We start from the raw sequence: 11912 nt of genomic DNA, 5'->3' as shown, positions 1-11912 counted from the left end.
TGTCGCTCAGATGTCCGACTGTGGCATCATTTCCTTCTATTTATTTGTTCACCTTTTGAGGCGTCGCTTCAGACACCCGATCGGTTTTTCATTTATGTTTTGTTGGGATTTCAGGCGGACTACCGCCGTTTCCCTTTTTACTTACTTCGTTATGCTAATTTTTGAATATACATTGGTGAATTAATCGTGACGCATTCATGCATGCATTTGTTATATCTTACGTCCGAACTGTCTTGCGAGTACTTTCAAAGTACTCACTGGCTTGTTGATTTGGCCAGATGCTGACGAAGGCGATCTCATGGATGAAGAGTTCGATAGCGAGTCCGACGCCTAGAGGAATCCCAGTCAGTCTCATGCGACCCTGGATTTGGTCACTGTATTATATCCGCTTCCGCTACCAAATAAATTCATCGAGCCTCACCTCGACGCTCGATGAGATGCCAGTTTTAGAGTCATGTATCCCACTCCCCGCTGTGTTTTTCCACCACCGCCCTATCCTCGAGTCAGTAGTATGCCTCCACACCACTGTGTCATGTCCGCCATTATGTATAATTATTGGCGTGCTTGTAATAATTTGGTTGAGCTGCCGTGGCTCGACTCTGTAATATATTTTATGCTACTGGCTTATTGTATCAAGAATTTGTCTACCGGTAAGGAGAATTTTTCTCATACCGGACTCAAAAGATTGGTTTCTCAATAAATATTTTATTGGAAAACCGGTCGTGACAATGATAAACATAAATTCTACATGAGGCAAATGTTGTTGTTAAGTCAAGTAGGCACACTCGAGGAGTATACAGCGAAGTTCGACACACTTAGGCATCAAATTCTGCTTGCTGACCCGCACACTCATGAGATTTTCTTTGTGGAGCGCTATACTGCTGGTCTTCGTCCTGATATTCGCTCTGTCGTTGTTTTACATCGTCCTGAATATGTAGATACTGCTAGCTATTTGGCTTTGTTGCAGGAGGCGGAGTTGGCGCACGAACAACCTCAGTCATCGGGCAAGTCCTTTCGACAATCAAATCGTCATAGCTCCTCCAATGAAAAGCCAAAGTATACAACATCTACTGATGATTCACGCAAAGTTGCAGAAAAACTCGAGGCACTGCGCAATTATAGGAAGGCCAAGAACCTTTGTTTCACTTGTGGCGAGCCATGGGCACGGGGTCACAAGTGTCCAGACAAGGTACCGATACATGTCATGGAGGAACTCTTGGAAGTTTTGCAGCTAGACGACCCCCCCTGATCCGCAACAACAACCAGACTCCAGTTCCGATGAAGAGGTCATGCTTCTATCAACAGCTTCCAAACCAGAGACATCAGTTCGTCGACGGACCATCCGCCTCCATGGCATGATTGGCAAGTGTAGTATCCTGATCTTGGTGGATTCAGGGGCAAACTGCTCGTTTGCGGATGAGAAATTGGCCGTTGACCTCCATCTGCAGCCTCAGGAGATGGCTCCAACACAATATGTGGTGGCCGGAGGAGCCACGATGACCAGCTCGCAGTGGATACCTAAACTGTGTTGGTGGACACAGGGGTATACCTTCCAACAAGATGTGAAAGTTCTTCCACTGGGATGTTATGACCTTATTGTGGGGGCAGATTGGCTTGAAGAACACAGCCCCATGTGGGTTCATTGGCGTCACAAGACCATGTGTTTCACTCATGACGGGCATCGGATCACATTGACTGGTATCAAGGAAATGGGAACACGCTGCAAGCAGATATCAGCATGCAAGCTGCATGGCTTGCTACGCCGGGGAGCAATTCAGCATGGCGTTCAGGTACGAGCTATGCATCAGGAACAAGATCTGCTATCTATGACAGAGCAGAACACACTGTCAGGGACTGTATCTTCAAACACAGCGATGCCAGCTGAGGTTGCAGAGTTATTGGTGGAATTCCAGGACTTGTTTCAAGTCCCTACATCCTTACCTCCTCGGCGAGCCCAAGATCACAAAATACCGTTGATTCCTAGTGCCCAACCAGTAAGTGCAAGGCCATATCGTTGCACACCACAACAAAAGGACGAGATTCAACGTCAGATTAAGGAAATGCTCCGACAAGGGATCATTCGTTTGAGCACCAGCCCCTTCGCCTCTCCGGTGTTACTTATGCGAAAGAAAGACGGTTCATGGCGATTCTGTGTGGACTACCGGATGCTGAATGCAATCACAATCAAGAATAAGTACCCCATACCCATCGTGGATGAACTGTTGGACGAATTGGCCGGGGCCTATTGGTTTACTAAGTTGGATATGCTGTCAGGATATCATCAGATCCGTATGGCAGAGGGAGACGACTTCAAAACAGCTTTTCGCACACATCAGGGGCTTTACGAGTTCTTGGTGATGCCGTTTGGAGTTGCAGGAGGGCCGTCGACGTTCCAAGGAGTGGTGAATTTTTCATTTGACGGCCTGCTGCGCAAAGGAGTGTTGCTATTCATGGATGATATCTTGGTGCATAGTCACACATTGGAGGAACACGTTCAAAAGTTAAGAGCTGTTTTTCAGATTCTGAGACAGAATCAGTTTGTGATCAAACGCTCCAAGTGTGCTTTCGCGCAGCAGAAAATAGAGTATCTTGGTCATGTGATTAGGGCAGAAGGAGTGGCTACAGACCCAACAAAGGTTGCAGCGGTTACAAGTTGGCCAGTGCCAACGAATTTGAAGGAATAGCGTGGGTTTCTCGGCTTGACAGGCTACTATCGCAAGTTTATTCAGAATTATGGCATCATAAGTCGACTTTTGACTGAGATGTTAAAGAAAGGGCTCCTGTTTCAGTGGACTCCGTGGGCTGAGGAAGCATTTCAGCTACTGAAACACGCAATGGTGAGCGCCCCTGTGCTATCCGTTCCGGATTTCTCCAAACAATTTGTATTGGAAACTGACGCATGCAAAGAAGGGGTCGGAGCTGTTTTGATGCAACAAGGTCACCCGGTGGCGTATCTGAGCAAAGCACTATGCTCTAAAAACCAGACCCTCGGCACATATGAGAAGGAGTGTCTCGCGTTATTGATGGCTGTGGACAAGTGGCGACCGTATCTGCAACATCAGAGGTTCGTGATCCGCACAGATCACCAAGCACTGCAACACTTGTCTGATCAGAGGTTGAGCACGGGCATTCAACACAAAGCTTTTGTGAAGCTCATGGGTCTCGATTACATAATAAAATACAAAAAGGGGGTAAACAATGCGGTGGCAGACGCCTTATCTCGGCATCCACAGCCTCCCTCTCTACTAGCAATCTCTGCCTCGGTGCCCGTGTGGCTGGAACAACTTGTGGCTGGGTATGCAGACGATGCACATGCGACCAAGTTGTTAACAGAGTTGGCTATCTCGTCAGATAATGCTCAAGGATTCAGTCTGTCGCAAGGGGTGATCCGCTACAAAGGGCGTGTTTGGGTGGGCTCTAACAAAGTGGCTCAACAACATATTATCCAGAGCATGCACGACAGTGCCGTGGGTGGTCATTCAGGTGTGTTGGCAACATATCAACGGATCAAACGCTTGTTTGCATGGCCCAAGCTGAAGGACTCAGTAACAGCGTATGTGCAGCATTGTGAGGTGTGTCAGCGTGCCAAAACGGAACATTGCAGGCAACCCGGACTCCTGCAACCTCATGACATTCCACCCCATCCCTGGCACACCCTTAGTTGGGATTTTGTGGAAGGGTTACCCAGGTCACAAGGTATGGATGTGATACTCGTGGTCATAGATAAGTTGACGAAATATGGTCACTTTCTCCCCCTCAAGCACCCGTATACAGCACAGCAAGTGGCACAATTGTTCTTTGATCAGATCTATCGTCTCCACGGTATGCCCTTTCGCATCATCTCAGACCGGGACCCGATATTCACCAGCACCTTTTGGCAAGAGTTATTCCGGCTGTCGGACACCATTCTAAACATGAGCTCTGCCCGACACCCGGAGACTGATGGACAGATGGAGCGGTTAAACCAGTGCATGGAGTCGTTCCTCAGATGTTTTGCCCATGATGCTCCACTCAAGTGGGTACGTTGGCTTCCCTTGGCTGAGCATTGGTATAATACCTCCTTCCATACAGCCATGGGTCGGTCCCCGTTTGAGGCATTATATGGTTATGCACCACGTCCCTTTGGATTGGAAAACCCTGCATCTACTCCGGAGTTGGCAGATATGGTGGCTGAGCGGGAATCGATGCTCGAACTACTTCGGCAACACTTGCTCAGGGCGCAACAACGGATGAAACGTCAAGCAGACAAGCACCGCAGTGAACGATCATTTGAAGCAGGTGATCAGGTTTTCCTGAAGGTACAACCATACTTACAGAACTCCTTGGCGGCGCGGCGCAACCACAAGCTGTCTCTCAAATATTACAGGTCGTACAAGGTGTTGCAGAAAGTTGGAGTTGTTTCCTATCGCCTCAAATTACCACCCTAGTCCAAGATACACAACGTTATACATGTGTCCCAATTGAAGAAGTTCCTGCCGCCAAACACTGAGGTGGAGCCAGACACGACTGCACCAGCTCCACGCCACTCCAGCCAGAATCTTGCAAACCAAGCTGGTGTCTATTGACGGCAAGACAACTCCACGGGTGAAGGTACGTTGGATAGGGCGACCAATGACGCATGATACTTGGGAAGAAGCCTTTGTTCTGCATCAGCGTTTTCCTCTACTGTCGACTTGGGGGCAAGTCGCCTCTCAAGGGGTAGGGAATGTCATGGCACGGCCCAGCTCAGGACGGAGGCCCAAGGCCGCGCGACGCAACAGGAGATTGGCTCGAGCGTTCGAGGCCCAGCGTAAGAAGGGAATTCTAGGCACGGCAAGCAGCTCAGCTATATGAGGAGATTCAGAGAGCAGAACACGGGGAAGAAAAGACTGGAACCTAGATCCTCTCTCTGTATCATTTTCCCTCTTCTCCTACCTCTGCCCATAAATTGTATCTGAATTGTATCAGGAAGAACTTTGAACCCTAGCTGGTTCATAACACATGGCACTGCCGACCTTGCATCTGTTTTCTTCCAAAAAAATAAAAAAAATCGTAGCCCTTTCTCTTACCTATAGGTTGCCTCGTTGGCGCTACAAAGCGCAGATGCTGCGCGTCGCTTTCCCGAAAAGGCACCGCGGCGAATTACCCACCCCAGCGGAAAGAAGAAGGTGCCCTCCTCTCCTCCTCATCACTGGTGAAAAAGAAGGAAAGGCAAAACGAATCGGAATGTCTCCCACCGCGGCACGGCGCAAGAAACCCCGATCCCCTCACCCACGCTCCCATCCCATGCATCATCGCCATGCCATCCATGGATTCCTCCCGTGCGGCGTCTCCCAACCCAAGTTCCTAACCCCACCCACACCCACACCCACACCCAGCAACCCCAATTCCTTCCTCTCCCACCAACGCAACCACATATTCCATCGTCGCCGTCACCTTGACGGCTAGACGCAGGTAGAGACCGACCGGCCCCATATATACCATACGTGACTGGGCAACATCGTATCCGGCCGTGGAAAGGGGAAGCCTAGCCTAGCTGCGAGGAGTGAGGTCGGTACCGGCTTAGCTAGCAGCAATCTGCAGGTGAATTGGGCACTAGCAGCAGCAGCAGCAGCATCAATCAAGTGAGGATTTCGCAATGCGGCCGGCCGTGACGCACGACGACCTGTCCCTCCGCAAGGCGCAGGAGCGCCGGGCGGGGCGCTCCGGCAGCCAGATCGCCGTCGCCCTCGTCGCGCTCTCCGTGCTCTGCGGCCTCGTCAGCTTCATCCTCTGCCTCGCCGCCGAGGGCTCGCGCTCCGAGGTACGCACGCACGCACACCGACCAACACGCGGCCTTGCTAGCTTACTATAGCTCGTGCTGATGCTGGCTGGCTGCAGGTGTCCAACTACCTGATGACCGTGGCCGGGAGCGGGGCGCAGGTGGAGCTGTGCTTCTACAACGGCAGCGGCCGCTCGGCGCTCGCCTTCTCCATCGGCGCCTTCCTGCTGCTGGCCGTCGCCATGTTCGCCGTGCACGCCTACATGCTGCTCGCCGTCGCTTCGCCGGACTCCGCCGCCGCTGGCCTCGCCGTCGCCGAGGACCACCCCCGCGTGTCCTCCGCCACCAACACCCTCACCTGGCAAACCTGCTGCCTCTTCTTCGTCACGTGGTACCAACATTACTTCAAGCATGCATTGGGCAAGATTGATGGTGTGGATTCATAATAAACACTGATCGATGGGTGCAGGATTTGCTTCGGGCTCGCGGAGGTGCTGCTCATGATCGGGATTGGGGTGGAGTCCGGCCACGTCAGCGACTGGCGGAGGCCGCGGCAGGTGTGCCACCGGGTGCGCCCGGGGATGTTCGCGGCGGCGGGGATACTGGGGCTCATCACCGTCGTCGTTGGCTTCGTCGTCTACGTGACCGCGGTGCACACGCAGAAGCTGCTGAGGCAGCACGGCGGCGGCCACTACCCGCCGCACCCCGGCAGCGCCCCGTACCCCAGCGTCCAGCAGCACCACCTGCAGCCGCCCGTGTCGTACCCACCATACCCGGCCCCGCACCCACACCCTCATCCGGCGCCGAATGCGCCGGAGATCACAGCGGCCGCGTGCCAGGTGCAGTCCAGCAACGCGTGGTGCATCACCAAGGACAAGGAGTACACCGATGTTTGAATGCCTGAGCCGAGACGATGCACGTAAAATTCCTTTTAGTTTTCGAACAATTGCTTGCTGATTTCAATTGGATTACTATTTGCTGATATGTAAAACAATTTGTTTGTACAAGGACAATATAAATGTTTTAACTTGTTATTATGCTGTTCATTTGGCCTGCCAACTCTGTAATCACAATGCCCTTGTCAAGATTGGAACATGCAAATCAAAATTGATCACAACAAAACTGATAATTAAGTGAAAGCTGACATTGCCATGTTCGGACAAACTGCAACTCACTTCATTCCTGAAGAACCCCACAGACCAAACCATTCAAGAATTGTCCCCTAAATGCCTCGCAGAGTTGCAAAAGCTTAAAACTCAGGCTATACAGTAGCAAAATAGTGCACACCATACTAAAGATGCAAACCCCTACATAGTAGCCTGATAAAAAAGACCCAGACTCCTCAAGTTTGACGATTATACTCCTCTTACAAACGCTGTGATATTGATACCCAGGACCAGTTGCTTCCTTGAAAATCTTCAGCTTATTGGACCCACCACAACCATGACCTTACCCCACACACCGACTAGACCAAATGGTGACAACTGCTGCGACAAGGGAATTACCACCATTGGTCAAATCTGCAAAAGGAATTTAAAATTATATTATTGGTTGTCTCTTTGCTCAAAAGCTGATTCATGCTACCATATCGAGCAAATATGACAAGAGAAACAACAAATATGGTTATATGTTGAGAGTACCGACCTGTATTCAGCCCAAGTTCAGATCAGGGTTGCCACCTTGGCCAAAGTCAAAGGCAACACCTGTGGGAGCTTCCATAGTTGCCCCCATCGCATCATCTTCCTCCTCCATCCAGTAAGCCTCGAGAATCTTCACAGCCTTCTCATAGATTTCATTGTTATCATGGCTCTGCAGGTTCTCAATCTTTTCCAGGCCCTCTGCTTCATCAATCATCTGCGCATAGACATTCCCCTCCCCAGAAGCACCCAAATTCTTATCAGTTTCTCCAACTTTGAGAATGTTCTCAAGACCCTCCAAGCAAACAGTAACAATCCTTGGATCTGGGCAAAGCAGGAGGTCACACAGTGGCTTGATGCAGCCCTCGCTAACCAAATACCTGTTTACATAATACATACACATCAGCACGGGAAAACTCAAAATAGAAGTGCAATATTTGCATGTAATCTGAATAACAGCAAATGAGAACATACTTGATTTGGTCATGGGAACCACCGGAGGTAGCATTCGAGATGGCCCAAGCAGCCTCCTTCTTGATATCGAATTCAGCCGTTTGCAGCAGATGCACCAGAGGTCCAATAATCCCAGCAGTAATCACAGCCTAAGAAGCCAGCATAGCAAGGTATGTGATCAATGATTAACCTTTAAGAACATATAGATTCAACAAGCTTGATGACTAATACATGGATCCTCTAAACGCTCTTATATTTCTTTACGGAGGGAGTAACTCATTATGTTGAGACTATTAGGTACATAGGCACCCCAACTGGGCAAACGAAGTCATAATGCTTACAAATATTCCAAAAGGAATAGAGCAGTTTTGAGTCAGCAACCAGTTTGTACAGAATAAAGACTGTCATTTACATCTAGTTGAACGAACAATTGAAGGAAATCTTAGTTCTTAGGCGTGTTACTTTTGAGTCACCGGCATTAGTTCTTTGTACCACTAGCATATTGATAACATTAGTTACAATATTTCCCACTAGCCACAATGAACATAGCACAATCTAACATATATGCACCACACAATACATACAGTTATCAAACTAAAATCAATCAATGTCCTGAGTATTTAATACAAACAAAGGTAATCCCCTACGAAGAAACCATGTGAGAATATGCAGAACCCGGACCTGTATCTGATCTTTGTTACCAGCAGTGATATTTGAAACAGTCCAGCAGGCCTCTTTCTTGATGCTTTTCTTGTGATTTTGTGTCAACAGACTTAGGAGACACCCAAGAGCTTGATGATCAATGATGCACTGTAGAATAGAAGACAATCTTAATAACACGGAAAAATGAACAAACGAAACTATACAATCTCTAAGGAAGCTAGTAATCACAGATACGAATTGTAATTTGCCATGCAAGTGAACACATAATTATTTATTAGTGTGATCACGAAGCAGGCTATGTAAAACTTGACGAGCATTTTACTTGAATAGGGAAACAGACTAGGCAGGATTTCAGTTGACTGTTGGGGTAACAGTGTAGTAAAGTGAGCAACCAAACTATCAGAAGAAACTGTACAGTAAACAAACAAAGATGAGTGATTCAAATTTCAAATATATTTTGTAGACACTTGTCAAATCTGATGTACAATGGTAAACATGATGGTTATAATATATCCAAATAACAATATCCTCTGTAAGAGTATAACTCAAAAGTCACAAAAACTTAATGGTGCAAAATGTAGTGAATCCAAAGAACAAAACGAAAATGAATGAGTTACCTGAGTTTGTGAGTCATCTCCTGTGACAATATTTCCAACAGTTCGTAGTGCAGGTATAAGCACTGAAGGTGATGGATGGCTTCATGTTGTAAACAATATTGAAAGAACAGAAATGAGTGAATGAACATATATGAAGATAAAGAATCGTATAGGAGAGAGTTGTAACGCAGGGTTGAAACATACAGGAGAAGCTCCACAAGCCGGGGACAGACACCAGCATCAATCACAGATTGGATCTTGTCATTGGTGCCATCAGAGAGATACGAAAGAGCCCAGCATGCATCAGTTAAAACTTCCTCATCATTGGAATGGATAAGTCGTGCAAGTGCTGGCAGAGCAGGCTTAGTCTATGGTAACAAATAAAGAATATGTCAAGTAACTGCTGTTGACTACTAATCACAGGAGAATCTAAATGCAACAGTGTATAAAACCTGATCAAATGCTGGCTGTGGCTTTCCTCTGCAGAAATTTGATAAAGTCCAGGTCGCATTCCTTAACATGGAGAGTTTAGCATGCTCATTCAACTGTGCTAGCAGAGGCATCAATGCACCATTTGCGAGTACAAGGTCGCGGCACTTTGGGGAGTCACCAGCAACATTGCCCAATGCCCAGACAGCCTTGAAATTATTTTCAAGAAGTATCAGAATTGATGACTCCCAACAAACATTCAACCAGGACAATATAAAACTAGTAGCCAAGCAAGTGATCAAATACCTGCTCACGAACATCATCGCTGCCAGATGCAAGAAGCTTCACAAATATTGGAACTGCCCCATGATCAATGACAACCTTGGTATTCTCTGATGTGCCAGACGCAATGTTTGTGAGTGCCCACGCTGCTTCAAACTGCAAAAGTTATTCAAAAACACCAGGGTAAGAAGTTTAGTTGGTAAGGGTCCTGACTTCCAGATTACAAGAATAAGATTCAGTTGACACACACCTGGAGTTGGGGGAAATCCTCTCTAGTAAGAAACTGCACAAATCGAGGAACAACGCCTGATTGGATAACTTCTTCGATTGGGGGGCTCCTTTCTGATTAATACAAGTTACAACCTCAGTTAATGTTCACTCACTGAGTGATATAAGAGATTAGTTTTACAAACAAACAAAAACTGAGAAGTTGGTACCGATAGAAAGCAACTTGCGGAATTGTGTCGTTGCCTCAAGCTGCAGGTTGTTATCCTCGGAATAAACCCCACCAACCATAGCAGGTAAGCTTTCAAGCTACAAAATCCAAACAGAAAACAAAAATGATCAGGTTAATAATGTATCAAAGTAATAAAAGGTCTACAAACAGCGCACTGTTCTAAACAAAGGTAGTTTTGGCAAAGATGGGAGCACCCAAATCAAATGAAAACTGAAGAACTGATTAAATTAACCACTGGAAGTGCAAGACGAACACCTAACTGTGTGTCTCCAATAACCATAACTAAAGCAAAAGGACAGAGAGGTCACGAGTCATAAGGTTGGTGTGGGCAGGCGTGCCTCAGAAAGTCATGACCAACGAAGCATGTTTATCAAACCACCAACTAATCTGGCCTCTGAACGATCCCCACAAGTCAATAGTCACTAGTCAGTATCTGAAGAACTACCACGAGCCTACGACTTGATATTTCTTCAAGCCGCAACGCAAGCACCACACACAAGTAGACATGCGTGCGTTCAGTCGCGCGGACGCAAACATCTCTTGAGCATAACGAAGCAGTTACTAAACCAATCTACTGCAGACGAAGCAAATACTAAACTCATCTGGAACCTCGTGTATAATTCACAGTAGAAATAAACTACGATTCAGACTCCAGAAGCACTGAAACAGGAAGCTAGGGGAAGGGGAGTGGGCTAGAAGTGTGCAGTATCCTCACCTTCTTCTCGACGCCGGCGGCAGGGATAGGAGCCTGGGCCTGGAGCCCCTCGCGGCGCTTCTTGAGGAGGCTCTCCTCGCGGCGGTTCTTGCGGATCTCCACCATGTTGTCCTCGCGCCGCCGCCGCCCCTCATCGGCGTCCACCGTCACCTTGTAGCGGTTCCGCCGCGCGTCGGCCCGCTCGCTCGGACGCACCGACATGGCTGGGTTGGTCGCTGTGGTCTCTCTCTCGCGCGCGCGCGGCGGTGGCGGCGGGGAGTCAAAAACCCTAGCTAGGCGACGGGGCTCTGGGGGTGGGGAGGAGCGCGCGAGGGGAGGGGAGAAAAGAGGGAGGGGAGAAACCCTAGCGGCCGCTGCGAAAGGGAGTTAAAGCTCACACCACGATCGAGATATTCTCTCGTTTCCTCTCTCCCTTTTATTTCTTTTTTCGGTGCCCATTTTCTTGCCTTTTTAGAACTGCCCGTTTTCTTTATGGGCTGTGCATGGCCCAGATTTATTGGGCCCGTTACTGATCCACCATGTGAGGTGAGAGTGGTCTGGCCCAAATCTAAACATGGAAAACTCTCGGTATCCATATATTTGTCCGACTATGGATTTTTTATACTCTATTAGTAAGCATGTACGTGCAATGCACGTCTCGACTAATACTATTTGTTTCAAGATTGATCACAATGTGAATCCTTCATTGAACAATCTATTTCAAGATTGAAGCATGAAAGAAACAAAAAGTAATCCGGATAAATTTAATACTAATATGTTTCTATCTAACCAATTTGAATACTCTCTTTTCTCGAGAAAACAATCTAAATACTATTTTGTATGGCATGAATAAAATTTAAAAAGCAAACTTTCTAATTTTCCATTTATTTAGAAATAAACAAAAAGACATACAGGCATGAGCACAGCAAGGACGCCCAACCATCTCTGAAGCTACTTTTCT

General features: G+C 47.8%; 2 protein-coding genes across 2 annotated transcripts; one reads left to right on the top strand and one right to left on the bottom strand.

Annotated features, from left to right (window-relative positions):
- The first annotated feature begins 5210 nt into the window (after positions 1–5210).
- Positions 5211–6784, top strand: LOC125543610. Its single transcript, XM_048707012.1, has 3 exons — positions 5211–5782; positions 5860–6131; positions 6210–6784. The coding sequence occupies exons 1-3, from the start codon at positions 5618–5620 to the stop codon at positions 6634–6636; spliced, it is 864 nt and encodes a 287-aa protein (XP_048562969.1). The 5' UTR covers positions 5211–5617; the 3' UTR covers positions 6637–6784.
- A 63-nt stretch (positions 6785–6847) lies between these two features.
- On the bottom strand, positions 6848–11355 carry LOC125543609 (importin subunit alpha-1a). The gene is made up of 11 exons (XM_048707011.1): positions 10973–11355; positions 10238–10334; positions 10051–10142; positions 9825–9956; positions 9542–9727; positions 9294–9457; positions 9111–9189; positions 8512–8640; positions 7852–7979; positions 7385–7757; positions 6848–7260 (listed from the first exon to the last, which is right to left on the bottom strand). The coding sequence occupies exons 1-10, from the start codon at positions 11171–11173 to the stop codon at positions 7391–7393; spliced, it is 1575 nt and encodes a 524-aa protein (XP_048562968.1). The 5' UTR covers positions 11174–11355; the 3' UTR covers positions 6848–7260; positions 7385–7390.
- Positions 11356–11912: the final 557 nt, after the last annotated feature.

The sequence above is a fragment of the Triticum urartu genome, chromosome 3 (assembly GCF_003073215.2).
Source record: "Triticum urartu cultivar G1812 chromosome 3, Tu2.1, whole genome shotgun sequence".
Taxonomy (NCBI): Eukaryota; Viridiplantae; Streptophyta; class Magnoliopsida; order Poales; family Poaceae; genus Triticum; species Triticum urartu.
Note: the sequence above shows the minus strand (reverse complement) of the source record. Positions and strands in the feature narration are given on the sequence as shown.